At 42.1% G+C, this 17500-nt stretch overlaps 4 protein-coding genes across 4 annotated transcripts in view; 2 read left to right on the top strand and 2 right to left on the bottom strand.

Annotated features, from left to right (window-relative positions):
• Nucleotides 1-8644, top strand: part of LOC113829447 (protein undicht) — a 14077-nt gene extending 5433 nt beyond the window's left edge. Inside the window, exons 3-11 of the mRNA XM_027382620.2 lie at nucleotides 171-339; nucleotides 684-820; nucleotides 1120-1329; nucleotides 1619-1835; nucleotides 3273-3427; nucleotides 4071-4310; nucleotides 6249-6355; nucleotides 6648-6783; nucleotides 7397-8644. Coding sequence (XP_027238421.2) covers nucleotides 171-339; nucleotides 684-820; nucleotides 1120-1329; nucleotides 1619-1835; nucleotides 3273-3427; nucleotides 4071-4310; nucleotides 6249-6355; nucleotides 6648-6783; nucleotides 7397-7563 — 1538 coding nt within the window. The 3' untranslated portion in view covers nucleotides 7564-8644. The remainder of the gene's footprint in view (nucleotides 1-170; nucleotides 340-683; nucleotides 821-1119; nucleotides 1330-1618; nucleotides 1836-3272; nucleotides 3428-4070; nucleotides 4311-6248; nucleotides 6356-6647; nucleotides 6784-7396) is intronic.
• A 933-nt stretch (nucleotides 8645-9577) lies between these two features.
• On the bottom strand, nucleotides 9578-12241 carry LOC113829457 (C-type lectin domain family 4 member G). The gene is made up of 3 exons (XM_027382633.2): nucleotides 11939-12241; nucleotides 11567-11737; nucleotides 9578-10341 (listed from the first exon to the last, which is right to left on the bottom strand). Exons 1-3 carry the CDS (start codon nucleotides 12207-12209, stop codon nucleotides 10112-10114), a joined length of 672 nt encoding a protein of 223 aa, XP_027238434.2. The 5' UTR covers nucleotides 12210-12241; the 3' UTR covers nucleotides 9578-10111.
• Nucleotides 12242-13713: 1472 nt separating this feature from the next.
• LOC113829462 (uncharacterized) lies at nucleotides 13714-15933 on the bottom strand. Its single transcript, XM_027382639.2, has 3 exons — nucleotides 15472-15933; nucleotides 14295-14465; nucleotides 13714-14108 (listed from the first exon to the last, which is right to left on the bottom strand). Exons 1-3 carry the CDS (start codon nucleotides 15818-15820, stop codon nucleotides 13903-13905), a joined length of 726 nt encoding a protein of 241 aa, XP_027238440.2. The 5' UTR covers nucleotides 15821-15933; the 3' UTR covers nucleotides 13714-13902.
• The window catches only part of LOC113829463 (uncharacterized), a 1893-nt gene continuing 324 nt past the window's right edge, over nucleotides 15932-17500 (top strand). Inside the window, exon 1 of the mRNA XM_027382640.2 lies at nucleotides 15932-16442. Coding sequence (XP_027238441.2) covers nucleotides 16019-16441 — 423 coding nt within the window. The 5' untranslated portion in view covers nucleotides 15932-16018 and the 3' untranslated portion in view covers nucleotide 16442. The remainder of the gene's footprint in view (nucleotides 16443-17500) is intronic.

The following is a 17500-nucleotide window of genomic DNA, read 5'->3' as shown; positions in this document are numbered from 1 at the left end:
GTCAATCAGCTACTTCTTTTAACTACTACCATCATTTTGTTTTCTATCATCCTATCCTCCCATACTTTAAAATTCCCGCCATCTCTAGTCCCTCTTCCTCTTCCTCCTCCTCCCCCTCCGCTTGCTTTCCTCCTGTGTCTTCCATTCTAACCCTCCGCTTCCCCGCCCAGCCGGCTGCGTGACCTTCCCCACGGGCTACACGCCGTCGCTGGAGGAGGCGTGCAGCGAGATGGACAAGAACCAGGCGCTCATCACCATGTTCAACGAGAACTACGTGCCCAAGAACTGCCGCTCGGCCATCGAGGGCGTGTGGCACTTCGCTTACCAGAACAGATTCAGGTGAGGCCCCAAGGTGTTCGGTTTTGTTGGTGGTGATGATAGTGTTACTGCTAATAATGTTCGTTTTGCCACCCTTGTCATTTGCTGGCTACACCGACTTCCCTTTCGATTTGGTATATGCCTTCTATATTTTAAACGTCTTATTCATGGCTCCCTGTATTCTGAACTATTAAAAGATACACTACAGAACCTACCTTGTCTTGTCAGGCAGTGGACAAGTATGAGGCTAAATTACAAACTTCCCTTCTTGTCTCCATACATATCCTTTAAAATACTTATTCTGAATCGCAAATCCCCGGAGGACGGTGCCTCTCTTCTCTCACGACCGCGCTTGCTCTTGGCAGCTTCACCGGCGAGTGCAACCACCCCGAGGCCAGGATCCAGTCGTGCCAGGAACCCGGTAACCAGTTCCTCATCGCCAATCAGAAGTTCAACATCACCTTCAAGAAGTGCGAAGGAATCAAGGAGTCCTTCGAAGGAGGTAGGGTTCTTCTCCCAGGGTTTATAAGACCGGTACGCACATGCGCACACGCACACAGGAACACCTGAATTAATTATTGCCAGCCAGTGATGAATCAAACTGTCAATGCTGAAAATTGAAGTACACGAACATGATCCTCTTTTCTGTACATAATAAAAAATCATCATATTTAGCAAGGCAATATGTTTTATATAATAGACTTTTCTTAATTTCCACCCACTGCATTCGCCCCCTCACTCCCCTCATTCTGACTAATGGCCAAGCCCCAAGTCCCTCACCTTCGCGCGTCCTCCCCGCAGCCAAGGAGTTCTCGTGTCTCGGCGACTGGTTCGTGGGCAAGAACCACTACTTCGCCGTGGCCAACACGAAGGAGTCTCGGAAGGACGAAAAGTACCGCTGCTTCGTCAGGAACAGGGACGACGACATTTACATGGGCCACTCCATCACCCCAGAGTGCTCGGTCCTGAACACGCCGGAGAACAGTCCCTTCAGGTTCAGGATGGACCCAGGTGAGTGGGGTGGAGGGGGAAGAGGGAGAAGAGAGAAAAGGTGAGGAGAGAGAGGGAGAAGGGGAGGAAAGAGAGGGAGAGGGAATAAAATAAGCAGGAAAAGAAAGGGAAGAGAGAGAGGGGGAGGGAAAGCGGAGGGAAGGGTGAGAGGAGGAGAAAATAGAGTACCGTATAATACAAAAGAAAATGTCAACAAATGTCTTAGTTTACAAAAATGTAACTCCACTGTCAGAGATGATCAAACAGCCAATGGTCCTTATCCACTCTAAAACCGCAACCCACCCAACAGTGAAGCAAGAGACGGTGAACCCCGGGTGCCTCCTGCCGAAGAACTTCAGCGGGGAGTGGGTCAACACCGCCCACACCGAGGCCGACGTCTTCATCAACCAGACCCACATCATCGAGACGACCTACCCTGACGAAGGTCGTTTCAGGAGGACTATTTACGTGTGCAGGGAACAGAGGGACAACCGGTTCATGATGGCCAGGCTCAACATTGACGGTTGGTAAGTGCAGGGGAGGGAGGGAGGGAGGGAGGGAGGGAGGGAGAGAGAGAGAGAGAGAGAGAGAGAGAGAGAGAGAGAGAGAGAGAGAGAGAGAGAGAGAGAGAGAGAGAGAGAGAGAGAGAGAGAGAGAGAGAGAGAGGGGGGGGGGGAGAGAGAGAAAGAGAGAGTATGAGAGAGAGAGAGAGAATCCTTCGATGGTTAACAATGATCAATAAAAGTTGTAACAGAGCTACTGCAGTATAATGACGGGCCACACCCTCATAAAACGCGGAATGACTTGCATCTGCGCGTGGCCCACAGGTAGTTGGGTTAAAACGTTTTGTTTATGACGTCATCTCCTGTAACAGTAGACTCTTGTCAATCAAGGATTGTCTCACATCACACCATGAGTAGAATATTCAGCAGAGTTTCCATGTAAACAATATATTATAAATAACAAATGGCATCAACACAGGAATTTCAAGTCAATGAGAACACATATAATTAATTAATTGAGGATCCAAAACCTTGTTCATAACAATGATATCGAAACTCACACACAGGTAATCAGTACATAATGTCTTCTGAGAAATTATGCTGTATTATTCCACAATCACAATCACATTTCCAAATACAATAATGGTTTAACTTACATCATGGCACCTAGAGTTAAATATCCCGAACACCAACATTTACATTTCCTCGGTAAACTGATAATAAATCACCATGACAGGCCACCAAAATTTAGAATTCCATCAAAAGTACTCTCAAGAACAAAATATATTCAAACAAAGTTCTTACCTTATGTCTATAAATCAGAATTTGATCAATTCAAGACTCCTAATTCCGAGGCAGCCTTCACGTGTTCCGCTCAACTTGTAAACAACGTTGACAGAAGAAACTCGCAATGCGCAACGTTTTCCATAACTAAACAATGTATTTTCATTAGAACTTAAATTCGATAACTCTCCCTTTACAGTTTAACAAAAAAAATCACGTAAGTAGATACTTCAGATGTCCATAGTTTTCAAAATTCATGCATATTTCTAAAATACACAATAATAATATAGATTCCAATATTATTTACAATGAAGTACACCTATTTGATTCACTATTATTTCCAAAATAATACAGCTACTACGTCTTACATCATTTTAACGTCAGACTGCAGAGGTCGCTAGAGACGCACCGCGGACATTTCAACTCGAAAGTGGTGTATCTTTGTAAAGCTAAATCTTTTGATTAAAACTTACGAGATTACTTTTCTTTAGTGTCGAATATTCGGTCTAAAGTTACCTCATGTTACCCAAGTCAAGAGTCTCATCATTTCGTAAAAAGACATCACACTCGTAAGGAATTTGAAAATAGAGAAAGAAGAAAAGACGCCAATGAGAAAAAACAAACAAACTGATACACGTCCCCCTAACTCTCCACCGTCTCCACCCCCTCCCCCTCCAGCCAGAAGGACTACGTGTGCTTCGAGTTCGTGCCTCGCCACCACAACATCATCCGCTTCAGGAAGGGGAGGGAGATGATCAAGGAGGAGTTCTCGACGGTGTGTTCGTATGTGCAGTTCCAGAGCGGCCGGGAGTGGAACTACGACCTTATGTTAGGTGGGTACAGGGCCGGTATTGGTATGCCTTCTTTTTCGTTGACATTATCACAGAAAGTTTTTTTTTTTTGTATTTGTGATAAGTATCATTTACGTATTTTTTATAATAGTATATATACAAAGGCTGCTTTATGACTTGAAAAACTGATGTCTTAAGTATTCATTACTATATTTCCTTAGGATTTCGAAGTTTGTATTGTTTTGGTCCGTTGATGCATGGTCCCTAAATTAAAGGAAGTCGACCTTCCGTGAAAGAGAACACCAAAGAACTAGTAAAAGTGTTAGATCCTCAAGACGGTGAAACGTTAATTTGTTTTTTCCACAGAAATATAGGTCGTGGTATGGGAACTTGTCGAGATGCAGATACTTGACTTTTTCTTGAATGAATAGGGGTTATTAAATATGTTTGCAGAGAACTGTGTGGCTGACCAACTGTACTTGGGTACTTTATTTTCAATCTGCTGTATTCCGTGTTTGCTTTGAGTTTATTTCATTTTTTATAATTTGTATAATTTCCCTTAATGATATTTTATTTGCTTTTATGTATTATTTTCATTTCAACTTCCCTTATCAGTATTATTTCCCCATAGAAATGTCAGGAATTTTATTTTCTCTCCTTAAAAAACCCTTTACCGCCACCGCAGCCAAGGACCCGGTGCCCGTCAAGTGCCCAGTGGCTGGCAAGTTCAACTTCACCCAAACCGGAGAGCTGAGATTCGAGACCCGTATCCTTGGGGGCGTGACCAAGAGCCCTTGGGATCACATCTACTGTCGGGAGAACATCTCCGATCTTTCGGTCTGCGACCAAGACCAGAAAGAGATATGGATCGATGCCCATTACTGTATTAGCGTCGACGCCTACGGCAGACATGTTGATATTTATTGTACGTTACGAGCGTTGGCGCTGTATACGCTCTCATCCTTTTTTTTTTTAGTATATGTTTAACCCCTTTGTCTTTCTCCTTTTATTTGTGGTGTCTGGGGTTTGGTCTGATACAGGTACCTCTCTTCACAGCTTTTTTTCTACCTTCCCTCTCACTTTAGCTTTTGGTCAAGAAACCCTTATGGTTACAGCCTCCCCTCCCGCTCTCCTCTACGGTGCTGGGCTTCCACTAACATTGCCTGTTGCCAGACTTGTCACCTTTGTTTACCTTTTCAATCAGCTGTTCTTCTCACTTTGGGTTTCTGTGTTCGTATCACCTTTTAACATTCGGTACACTAATTCGACCTCCTTTTTGGTGTTACCTCTAAGTGTTTTTGGTTTTAATAATAATCATTTGCTTTCAGAGGATTCTTGTATGGCCGTTATATTTCTATTATATTTTAAAACGTTTGACGGACTCGTGTGCTAGGGAGGTATATGTTCTGATGTATATATTTTTTTCTTCTCTCCTTGTCTTTCTTTTATCTTCCCTTCTGTCCCCCCACTTTCCTTTACTTTTTTGTTTTCAATGGTTTATCTGCTTCTCTCCTTCTTCCTCCATCACCCCCCCCCCCTCTCTCTCTCTCTCTCTCTCTCTCTCTCTCTCTCTCTCTCTCTCTCTCTCTCTCTCTCTCTCTCTCTCTCTCTCTCTCTCTCTCTCTCTCTCTCCTCCTCCTCCTCCTTCTCCTCCTTCTTCTTCTTCTTCTTCTTCTTCTTCTTCTCCTTCTCCTCCTCTTCTTCCTCCTCCTCCTCCTCCTCCTCCTCCTTCTTCAACTACTCCTCCTCACCCCCTCCTCCCCTTCTTCTTCCCCTCCTTCCTCTTCCACCACCTCTCCCTCTCCGCTCCCAAAACCCCCCCACCCCTCCCCCGGCGCGCGCAGGAAAGGACCCCCGGCCGGTGCGCTGTCCCGTGGCCGGCAAATTCAACTTCACGCAGGCGGGCGAGATTCCCTTCGTGACCCGGGTGTTGGGGGGCATCACGGTGGCTCCTCGGCCGGGCATCCTGTGCAAGGAGCGGCTGTCGGACCTCTCGGTGTGCGACGAGGGCCAGCGGCAGCTCACGATCGAGGCCAGGAAGTGCATTTCCGTGGACCCGTACGGCCGGCATATCGATATATATTGTATGTGGAACGGCTTTTCAGGAGCTGTCGGGGATGTCGTTCTCGTTGTAGTGTTTGGATTTGATTTGATTTTTTTTTTTTTTTTTTTTTTTTTTTTTTTTTTTTTTTTTTTTGCTGCTCAGATTTTTTTTCGGTAGTTCGAAAGTGAGCGCGTAGTCGCAACCTTTTTTTGTTCGAATGGTATGTCTATAAACGCGAATGTCTTGGATTTTTTTTGCTATATATCTGAATGCGGCTTATGAGCATTTTCGTTTTTTTTTTTCTGCCTGATGCTTTTTATGGCATGATTTTTTTATTTGATTTTGCATCCTCCTCATGAGGCCATCGCGCTCATTGTCCTTATTCTTTAGCGAATTTTGAATTTGTACTTTAACATTATTTCCAGAAAGAGGTAAACATCAACAGCGTCTTTTATTTTTTTCATGTTTGAGGCCCGAGTGCTTTGCAACTTGACCATTAAAGCCTGCGGGAAGATCAATTACAAATGTAGACATATATAGGCCAGACATTTTCATGATTTGTTTTATAATCATAATTTATAATCTGCCTTTGCATGTCCATCTCTTTTCCGTTTCTGATTTCCTTTCTTCTGATTCTAATCTAAACCTGCATGTGTATGCATGTCCAAAGATCCTAGTTCAAGATCATATATCAAAGTATATCTATGTCACAGGATATATCGTATTTCCTCTCTCAATGATAAATATATTTGAAATAGAAACGAAGCTAAAATACCCTTCAGTGTCTCTGAACCCCGCTAACGACCACATACCCAACAGCTGACCCAGACTACAAGCTGAAGTGCGTCGGGTACTGGAAGGAGAACCTCAAGTCCTACCTCATTACCTACGACGAGCTGGATCCTTACTCCAAGTACAGGTGCTGGGTAAGTCAAGGAGGCTATAAGTACCGACGCCCACCTTGCTTACTTACCCTTTTAGATTCCTTGGGGTAAGTAAGCGAGGTGGGCGTCGATTGTCGGGATTGAGGTTTCACTGTTTAAGGTCACGTGCCTTTCCTTTTGTTTTGCCACAAGAGGGGACTGGAAAGAGAGGGGAGAAGAGAGAGAGAAAGAGGAGGACATATATAGAGAGGGATAGATAGAGAAAAAATTGATAAAGAGAGCGAGAGGGAGAGAGGAAGAGTTAGTTACAGAGTTATATATGTTTGCTTTGCAGGTTTACCAGAGAGCTGACTTGAACAAGATCCTGATGTCCCAGAGCGTCGGCCCCTTCTGCAACCTGCATCAGACGGTGCACGGGACGGGAGGGGGCTCGGCCGTGGCGATCAAGATGGTGGAGTACGAGAGAGAACGTAAGTAGAAACAGCTGGATAAGGGGACGATCGTGTATATGAATAGTGAGAGAAAAGAGAAAAAAGAGAAAGACAGAGAGAGAGAGAGAGATGGGGGTGGAGAAAGAAAAGGGGGGGCTGAAGAGAGAGAAAGGGGGGTTGAGAGAGAGAGAAAGAGGAGGAAGAGAGACAGAGGGGGTAGAGAGAGAGATAAAGAGATAAGGGGGGGTAGAGAGAAAGAAAGACGGGGTAGAGAGACAGAGGGGGATAGAAAGAGTGAGATAGAGGGGGTAGAGAGAGAAAGAGAGAGAGAGAAAGCTGTATATATACAGAGAGAGAGAGGGATAGAAAGGGAGGAGGGATATATAGAGAGAGAGAGAGAAAGAGGGATAGATAGAGAAAAAAGGGATAAAGAGAGAGAGAATGTGCCTGGATTTGTATTTCTGTGTACACACACATTAATAATCGTAATTGGATACATGCATTCAATGTATTTTTTACATATACATGTATATTTATATTAATAGATTCACACGTGTAACTCCGTAGCTATTTGGCTCATCTTTGCATCTATTCGCTTTTCTCATCCCTGACACCACCTAACCATGATGCCCTCCCCTCCCCCTCCCCCCAGACGACCGATGCCCCATGCACTTTGACGACGGCGCCAACCCCTGGCAGGAGCCCGGCAGTCAGATCCACAAGTTCCGCTTCACAGCTGGCTCGGAATTCGTCAGCGCCTCCCTCGTCACGATCCTGCTCAGCTTCGTCGTCAGCTGGCTGCTCTCGAGGAAGCCCTGAGGGGAGTGGAGGGAGGAAGCGAGGAAGCCAGCTGGAGAGGCGCCTCGGAGGTGTTCTGCCACAGGAGGTTTCCTTTGCGTGAGAGATAAGTGAATGTGGATGAGGGCGCGGCGTTCCCTCTTTGCAATACGATCAGGGGCGAGTGAAAAAGGAACGGGAAAGATTATGTAACGAAATTAAATGTTCATAGTGATGTCACTGCATGGACATACGAAAATCTAACGAATCTCTTCAGACACTTGATCAAAATCTTAATTATTCGTGGATTCATTTGCTAAATCGTAAATAAAATTGTGTGCATGTGTGTGTATATAGGCTGATAACAAAGATAACTCTCCTGAATCCCGCTCTTAGGTTTAAATGTCAGATATTTGTTCAAGAAAACACTTTATATTGATACGAGTGTTTTGTTAATTGTATATAATATGCGTTCAATCAATTACATTTGATATTTTAGTTGTCATTATACAGCTGCAGTTATAATTTAGTGTACACGTTAGACCACCACACCTTTTTTGATGAATTTTGTATACTTTTTTGTGATACAATACTGTTTTTCTTAATATACTTTATTTGTATCTTTTTAATGGAGGACCAAACACGGACCCAGTGACGAATCTGATCATGTTAAAGGTATAAAGATATTAGGATGTAATTAACTCACAAAAGTAATTAGAATCAATATTAGCTTTATTTACGAGTTATCTCCGATGCAGATCCTTAAATGGGTTTCACAGCTCTGCAAACTGGGACTGAATGCTAATCCGTAATTCACTAAGTTTCACATTTTTACTTACTTTTCCATCCGTCCGAACTGAGTGACCAAACCTGCCTTTCTGTTTTGGCTTTTTATCTGTGGAATAACAGAGAAAAGCGCCGTTCTCTTCCCACGAGATGCATGAGAAGGGAATGAAAAGTTGCCAAATTATATCTCTGTATATTACTCTGTCACAAAACTATGTACTCACCCTGTACTGAGTGTTTCTTCATCTGTGTGTACTTTGGAACTGTATTCCGTCCAGTGGAAGACATACAAGAAATATATTATTTTTCTCTACTTTGAATAAATGTTTGTTTCAAATCTGCATTTCTTTTGCTTATCCATATTTCTGAAAATTTAAATACCTTGTCTTATTTCAGTTTTACCCAATGCCGAAAATCATCATAGCCCCAAATCTTCTTCTCATATATTAATTATACAAAATATAGGTCGTGATGAGATGCCAGCCTACGAAGACGAAATCCTTGGCCAATACTGTTCTCTGATTTTTACCGTAAGGTATTTTGAACAATGCAAATACAAACAGGTATTTAATGTTTGAAAGACTAGTTGGCATTTGTCCTTTGTGTATGTAATTTACGTGTATGGCAAAATTGTTTGTTCCTAAATACATATATGTTGACTTTTTTTCTGTCTTCTCGTTTTCTTTACTCTCCGGATCTTTCTACCTTTCTCTCTCTCTCTTTACTTTCTACTCACTTTTTCTATATAGTTTTCTCTCTACTCTCTGTATCTTTCTTTCTCTCTACTCTCTCTCTCTCTTTACTTTCTACTCTCTTTCGCAATATAGTTTTCTCTCTACTCTCTGTATCTTTCTTTCTCTCTACTCTCTCTCTCTCTTTACTTTCTACTCTCTTTCGCAATATAGTTTTCTCTCTACTCTCTGTATCTTTCTCTCTACTCTCTCTTTATTTTCTACTCTCTTTCTCAATATAGTTTTCTCTCTACTCTCTGTATCTTTCTATCTACTCTCTCTACTCTACTCTACTCTACTCTACTCTACTCTCTCTCTCTCTCTCTCTCTCTCTCTCTCTCTCTCTCTCTCTCTCTCTCTCTCTCTCTCTCTCTCTCTCTCTCTCTCTCTCTAGCTCGCTCGCTCACTCACTCTCTTTCTACTTTATTCAGTCTTTCTATTCTTGAAAAAAGCTTTGAGCTCTCCATGTACTGTAATACAAGAAGGAAAAATAAAACAATACTAAAGTATTGGAAGTAATATAAAAAAAACAACATACAAATGGATTGTCCTTTTATTCTAAAATACAACGACAGATCATAAGTGGAATTCTTCAAACATTTAGATATATGTACTGCATGTTCGGCCAAAATAACGGAAATGGATGTCCCTTTAGCTTGTGCATAAGCGTTTAAACATTATACATGTCATATGACCCAGACAAGATACTATCCTCGCAAAACAAGGAATAGGAAGAGGTGGAGGAGGAGAAGGAGGAAACAAATCTCTTGTATTTAGAAGATGGTGAAGAAAAAGGAGGAGGAGGAGGAGGAGGAGGAGGAGGAGGAGGAGGAGGAGGAGGAGGAGGAGGAGAAGGAGGAGGAGGAGGAGCAGGAGGAGAAGAAGAAGAAGAAGAAGAAAAGAAGAAGAAGAAGAAGAAGAAGGAGAAAAAGAAGGAGGAGGAGAAGAAGAAGGAGGAGGAGAAAAAGAAGGAGGAGAAAAAAAGAAAGAAAGAAAAAAAAAAAAACTTCACTTCCAACTGAAAAATCAGTATGACCCCTTCAACCTCCCTTCCAACCCTCGTCCGATTCCCCTCACGCCGACCTCACCTTCACCTCGCAAATGTACCACCGTCTGTACTCGTCGCAGCTCTTGGCCTTCATGCTGTGAGTGCCAGCCCCGTCGACGACCAGGCACTCGCCCAGGCCCGGCGGCTGCGAGTACATGCGGTGCTCGATGGACACGGGCCGCCCATCCACCCAGCGCCAGTCGTGGAAGCCGGAGCTGTTGTCCACGCGCCCGCCGACGAAGTAGTAGCCGTAGCCTGCGAGTCGGAGAGTTGGTAGTCGCTGTGGTGGTGGGGGTGGTGAGGGTGCGGGGGGGGGGGTGATGGTGGTTTTGGTGGTGGTGGTGGTGCGGGGGGGGGGGGGTGATGGTGGTTTTGGTGGTGGTGGTGCGGGGGGGGGGGTTGGTGGTTTGGGTGCGGGGGGGGGGGTGATGATGATGATGGGGTGGTTGTGGTGGTGATGATGATGGTAATGATGATGATGTTGATGTTGATAATGTTGATTATGATGATGATGGTGATTGTAGTGATGATGATGGCGACGCGATAGTGATGGTTTTAATGGGGATGATGATGGTGATCATGTTCAGGATGATGATAATAATAATGAGAAGAGTAATAACAATCCTAATGATATTCATAATAATAATGAAAGAAAGCATAACAATATTCATTAAAAATGATAATAGTATTAACATCAACAACAATAATAATAGTAATGATGATAATATCAACAATGATAATAATGATGGTAGTAACAACTATAATAATGATGATGATAACAATAATGACATGTTTATAATCATGACAATAAAAATAATATCAATAACAACAATGGTACTAATAATTATAATACCATTATCATAAATAATAATAATATCAATGATCATAACAATAATGAAATCAACGATAACAATGATGATAATATCATTAATAATATCAATGATGATAATTATAAAGATGCTGATAAAAATAACATCAATAACAATTGTAATAATTAGAATAACAATGGCAATATTATTATTATCATTATCAAAGATAATGATAATAATGGTAATGATAATGATACTGCTGATGACGACAGTAAAAATAATGATAAAAATAATAATACTGAGGATAAAAGCAGCAACATCAGCAGCTATATCAGTCCTATTCTATTGAGTTTGGTCTGCGCGGGGAACAAAAATATTTGGTCATACTCTGTCCGCCCAAATGCAGTTCTCTGCTAACTTTCTGCGCACGCTTAATTCTTTTTTGAATCATCTTCCGCGCATAAAATTCTTTTGACCTTTTCGCGCACTTGTTTCACCATCAGTCCGCACAAATGGAGACAAAATTGTTTTTCGCGCATAAAGAAAGGTAATATACCCCGCGCAAGAAAAATACTCTACAGTCTGGTATGAGTCCTAATTACTATTACAAGAACACTCGGTGGCTCTTGCCCCTTCCTCCACCTCCACGTGCGGCGAGCAATCCCACTTACCTGACGAGGAGATTTGTCTCGTGTAGTCTTTCAAGGACCAGTTGTCTGTGGGGTGGGCGAGGTCGGCGCCCATCCGCCCACAGGCAAAGCGTGCCTCCGCCCACGTGGCCCTCTCCTTGCCCGAGTGGTAGTAACAGCCGCCAGCCATCCACTGGAAGGGATCCTGGCACTCTGGTTTGGAATCAAGAGTCGGTGTGAGAATCCTTAAACTAGCGATGACGTTGTTATGAGAGACGTAGTTGGGCATCGTTATTGCTGTCGCTGCTAACGTTTACCAGGATAGCTCTCTTTTTATTTTGATGTTTTTTTCTTTTTGGATAAACAAACGTAACCAAAATACCCTAGTCTGTTGCAGCCTAAACGACACACTACCTGTAGCCGAAGGATACTCCAGCTCGAGGCGGGCGATGTCATTCATCTTCTGAAATATTCCTTCCTGTAGCTTCTCCAGCCTCTGCTGTCGCTTCTCGATGTCCGTCCAGAGATCCTTCGTCTTGAATTCGCAGCTGGGGACGTCGTCGAGAGCTGCCTGCAGTCTTATCAGCGCGGCCAAGAGCGGTTCCGTCGGCGCGTCTCTCCCTTGGGCAGCCGACGCGCCCGCCGCCAGCAGCAGCAGCACCACCGCACGCCCACACGCAGCCATCGCCAGAGCCACACTACCCGCCTCAACGAGACTCCCTTGCCATGGCGGAGGTCGGGCGCGCTTATTTTCATTGACTGTTTTCCTTTGTTGACATTATCGTCTTATGTTATAGACAACAATTGTGTAGTAGGTGTCATTAATAGTGCTCTTATAAGCAATAGTTTTAGTATGGCAACTGCAATATTCCTTGCCATTGTCAGTTTTTTCATTCATTAATTTAGCAATAGCTTGTGCAGTGTCCCATTGATGGGCTGTAATGCTCACCTTCCTGCATCTTCTTCGAGATGGTTGTAATTCACATGCTTATGTTGACACATCCTTCTTTCTAGTAAACATATCAATTTTGCCGATTATTTTTTATTATTATCAACTTTTCCTAATCATCCTATCGCATAAACCAACTCCATGATTCTAAAGCCAAAGCGCAAAAAAAAAAAAAAAAATGCTACGTTAACTCTTTTTTTTATTCTTTCTTTTTACCGTCTCTTTCCCTCATCTCTCTCATTTATATATGTGTGTGTATATATAAATATATTATATATATATAATATATATATACATATGTATGTATATATATATATATATATATATATATATATATATATATATATATATATATATATATATATATATACGCGTGTGTGTGTATGCACACACACACACTTGTTATTTTCTCCTTCCCTCATCTCTCTCTCACATACATATATATGCGTCTGTGTGTGTGTGTGTTTGTGTGTGTGCGCGTATCTATCTATGTGTGCATGCATATATACACTCCCATGTGTGTGTGTGTGTGTATGTATATATATATATATATATATATATATATATATATATATATATATATATATGTGTGTGTGTGTGTGTGTGTGTGTGTGTGTGTGTGTGTGTGTGTGTATATATATATATATATATATATATATATATATATATATATATATATATATATAATATCCCTGCCATCTCCCTTTTTCTGTTCCTTTCACCGACCAAGCTTGCCACCCTCCCCTTTCTGCCCAGACTTGTCTCACTTGCCCCATTTATTCGCTCTCTTCCTACCACTCCCCTCGGCCTATATCCTTTACTGTATGAATGTCGTTTTGCGTCTCCTTCTCGTCGCCATAGTGCTCGTGTCTCCAACTTCAGTGCCATTATTCTCCACGACCTCAAGGCCAGTGTATGCCATGTGTCAAGCCAATTTTATAATCCAGTCCAGCTGTCTTGTTAAGCAATTCATGGTGCCCCTTACGCGTTACCACAACGTTGGCATAAATGGATTTGTTTTTCTATCTTTTTATATAGAGTAGGAGGAATGGAAATAAGATATTTAATGTTTTGAAGACTGCCTAGATTGTTTTTTTTTGTGTGTGTGTGTAGGGTGTCTGTACAGAGTGAAGGTTCCGGATATGTTTCATGATAATGGTAAAATTATCAAGGTATGTACTTTTGGTCGTTGGTTTGACTCTCATATTCTTGGGTAACAGGTACAGAATGAAACATGAAATTAAATAGATTGTTTTATCATTGGTATGTAAGCAACCGTGTAGCAATTATTTAATTACGACTATTTGACAGAATCTCCGTTCTTTCTCCTCTCTCTCTCTTCTTTCACTAACACACTTTCTCTCACTCTTCTTCCTTCTCTCTTCCTATCTTTAGGACCGTAAGGCCGTTCCCTTATCCTCGTCTCCTGCTAAAACTTCTGACAGAGGAACCAGTTCGCGTCCTCGCAGTGCCACGCCATCATCTTGTAGTCCCGGCCGCCGTTGAGCGCCGTGCAGGACCCCGGGTTGAGGGTGTCGTGCCAGTCCTCGGGGTTGGCGGCGCCCTCGCGCCCGTTCACGTACACCCACGTCCGGTAGCCCGTCATCTGCCCCCCGATCCACACGTACCACCACTCTGGAAGGCGAAAAGTTAAAGAGTCGCGTAATGATCGCGTGATTTTTCTGGACGCCAATGGAATTTCTTTTGTGAATCATTGCCCTCATCTTTGAGCAGATGAATCATGTACATGTCAATTTCTCATGTTTGTGTCACTGGGAGAGTTGGGCATTAAGGTAAAACCAAGACCAGAGCAGGGCTCACCTCGCCCAATTTCCCGTAAGAGGAATTCCCGCATCTGCGCCAGGCTGGAGGGCGTCGCGAGGTCCGAGCCCGACTGCTGGCAGCGCCTCCGCGCCGCCTCCCAGGGGAGGCCGGGGTTCTTGTGCAGCCAGAAGCACCCGTGCGCCTCCATCTTGAAGGGATAGCTGCACTCTGTGAAGGGGCGTGTAGGCTGAGCATTCAAGCATGCTTTGAGATTCTCACACCTGTGGCATTCTGCCCTCCTGCTAAAGCGCCTTTCTCTCCCCTCGCCTCTACAACACTGATCCCAAGAAGCTTCACAGAAATTCGTTGTACAAACATACCCACATACATGCTTAAATATGTATATGTATGAGTATGTAAATGCATAGGTGTAGGTATACATATTTATGTCCGTATCTACTTATAAAGACACACGCGTGTGTGTGTGAATATACATATATATATATATATATATATATATATATATATATATATATATATATATATATATATGTGTGTGTGTGTGTGTGTGTGTGTGTGTGTGTGTGCGTATGCATATATGCATTATGTGTGTGAGTTTGTGTGTGTCTGTGTGTATATATGTGTGTGTGTGTTTGTGCGTGTATATATGTGTGTGTGTGTGTTTTCGTGTGTATATATATGTGTGTGTGTATGTGTGTGTGTGTGTGTATATATGTGTGTGTGAACCTTTCCACATTTGTCAACATGAATACGGTTCACACATATATATGTGTGTTTGTATATATATATATATATATATATATATATATATATATATATACATATATATAAATTTATATATGTATGTATATATATATGTATATATATATATATATATATATATATATATATATATATATATATATATATATATATATATGTACATACACACACACACATATGTATGAATATATATATATATATATATGATTATATAAGATATATATATATATTATACATATATACATTGTGTGTGTGTGTGTGTGTGTGTGTGTGTGTGTGTGTGTGTGTGCGTGTGTGTGAGTGTGTGTGTGTCTGTGTATGTATGTTTGCAACTGCTTGTGTATTTTTGTACATACGTATATATACATATCCTTATACATACGCATAAGGATGTATATTCATATGCATAATGATTCCTTCTACCTTTGCCAAAGGCATCGGCCGCCCTCACCTTCCGGGTCCGGCGTGGCCTCCGCGTAGTCCTCCTTGATGGCGATCAGCTCCTCCATCTTCTCCTCCAAGGCCTTCACCTTCTCGTCCGCCTTCCCCAGCATCTCCCACTGGCTGTCGACCACGTACTTGATGCGGGCTAGCTTCTCCTCCGAGGACGCCGCGTTCTTCTGGCAGGAGTTCTGGCGCCCCCAAAGGGCGGCGGACATGGCGTCGATGCCGCTCTTGATGGGCTGCAGAGTGGGCGAGCGGAAGCGAGGGCGAGCGGCCCTGGCCCGCGCCGCCCGAGCGATCGCCAGGATCGCGGCGAGGAAGAGCGCTCCCCGGAGGACTTGGCGCGCGCCCCGCATGGCTGCCGCGACGGACTGGCCGGCGGCTCGTCTGCAAGAAGGGATTCGCCAGGGAGCCGAGCCTGGAGACGGCCCGTCATTTGCGATGCACAATCATCAGCCTGAAGAAGCTGCAGAAGTGGCATAACGTGTAGAATTAACTGTGATATATATATTACATTGTTTGGATCGTCTTCTAGATCTTTTCGCCCTAATGAAATGTCAAGCAAACAAAGAGAGTTGGCAACAACGCTCCCAAACTCGCAGGCCCCAAAGCGAAGGCTCCCCATTCAGTCAAGGGCCATGGCGAGAGCGGGAACTCCGCGAACGCGCGCCTCGCTGCACTGCGCCGCTGTCCTGGGAGTCCTTTTGCTGGTTTCGCGCCTGCCCGCCGCCCTGGCCGTCTCTCCGAATGGCCAGGCGACCAACATCGCCGAGACCATGGCCAGGATCAGCCAGGTGATGAAGAGCAAACTCCCGCTCTGCCAGAACCAGACGACCGCCGAGGCCTCGGTCCTGACGCAGCTGAAGGCGATGGAGGAGGTCATCATGTACCAGGAGCAGATGCTGGGCAGCATTCGCTTCATGACGGACAAACTGATGGAAACGATTAACAGATATGTTGCAAGTGCTCATCGATAAGGTGGGTCTTGCAGATGGAGCGTTCAGTCGTTGCAGATGTTGATTTTGGCTCTCTTTCCGCTACTCTGAAACCTGAACTATTACGACTAGTACTAAATCTGAATTTCCTTCTAGAAATTGCAGTCATCATAGCAGTGATAATTGTTACCGTACCTAAGCCAATCATCCTGATCATCCATTATTCGACAGTAATGGTGATGGTGATTATGATTATGTTATTATTATTATTATAATTATATTTCTATCAGTATCGTCTTTGTTTATTATTATCTGTTTTATTGTTATTACTATTATTATATTATTTTATTATTGCTATTATCTTTATTATCATAGTTATTGATATTGATATTATTATTATCTATTATTATTATTAGTAGTAGTAGTATCATTATCTTTATTATCATTTTATTATCATTATTGTTGTTAGTACTGTTATGATTATCATTATTATTACCATCATTATTATCATCATAATTATTATCATTATGATTGCTATCATTATCATCATTATTATTATTATTATTATCATTTATCATTATCATCTTTATTACTGTTATCGCTATTATCATTATCATTATTATGATTATTATTATTATCATAATTTCTATTTTGATTATTATTATCATTATTATTGTCATTATCATTATAGTTTTCACTGCTATTATCATTTGATATTGTTGTTGTTGCATTATCATTTTTGTTATCATTATTGTTATTGATTTATTGTTACTATTGTTATTATCATCATTATTATTATCATTACCATTTGATTTTTTCATTACTATTACTACTACTAGTACTATCCTTATTATAATTATTATTGTTATTATTGTTATTATTTTTATAATTATCATTATTTTGTTATCACTCTTCTTATTGCTATTATTATTATTATCACTATTAATATGACCATTATTTCTATTATCATAATTATTATTATTATTATTATTATTATTATTATTATTGTTGTTGTTGTTGTTGTTGCTGTTGCTGTTATTACTTTTGTTGTCATCATGATATTGTTATCCCTAGTATCATTATCATATTTTATTATGTTTT

The sequence above is a fragment of the Penaeus vannamei genome, chromosome 26 (genome assembly GCF_042767895.1).
Source record: "Penaeus vannamei isolate JL-2024 chromosome 26, ASM4276789v1, whole genome shotgun sequence".
In the NCBI taxonomy this organism is placed as follows: Eukaryota; Metazoa; Arthropoda; class Malacostraca; order Decapoda; family Penaeidae; genus Penaeus; species Penaeus vannamei.
This window is presented reverse-complemented; position numbering and strand designations above follow the sequence as displayed.

Excerpts from the sequence above, each read along its gene's own strand:
- LOC113829457 (XM_027382633.2), bottom strand. The coding sequence starts at position 12,209 with ATGGCTGCGTGTGGGCGTGCGGTGGTGCTGCTGCTGCTGGCGGCGGGC. Across the intron at positions 11,738-11,938 it reads GGAGTATCCTTCGGCTACAG|AGTGCCAGGATCCCTTCCAG; the intron begins GTAGTGTGTCGT and ends ATTCCAAACCAG. Across the intron at positions 10,342-11,566 it reads GAGACAAATCTCCTCGTCAG|GCTACGGCTACTACTTCGTC; the intron begins GTAAGTGGGATT and ends TCCGACTCGCAG.
- LOC113829462 (XM_027382639.2), bottom strand. The coding sequence starts at position 15,820 with ATGCGGGGCGCGCGCCAAGTCCTCCGGGGAGCGCTCTTCCTCGCCGCG. Across the intron at positions 14,466-15,471 it reads GGCCACGCCGGACCCGGAAG|AGTGCAGCTATCCCTTCAAG; the intron begins GTGAGGGCGGCC and ends GCCCCTTCACAG. Across the intron at positions 14,109-14,294 it reads CTTACGGGAAATTGGGCGAG|AGTGGTGGTACGTGTGGATC; the intron begins GTGAGCCCTGCT and ends TTCGCCTTCCAG.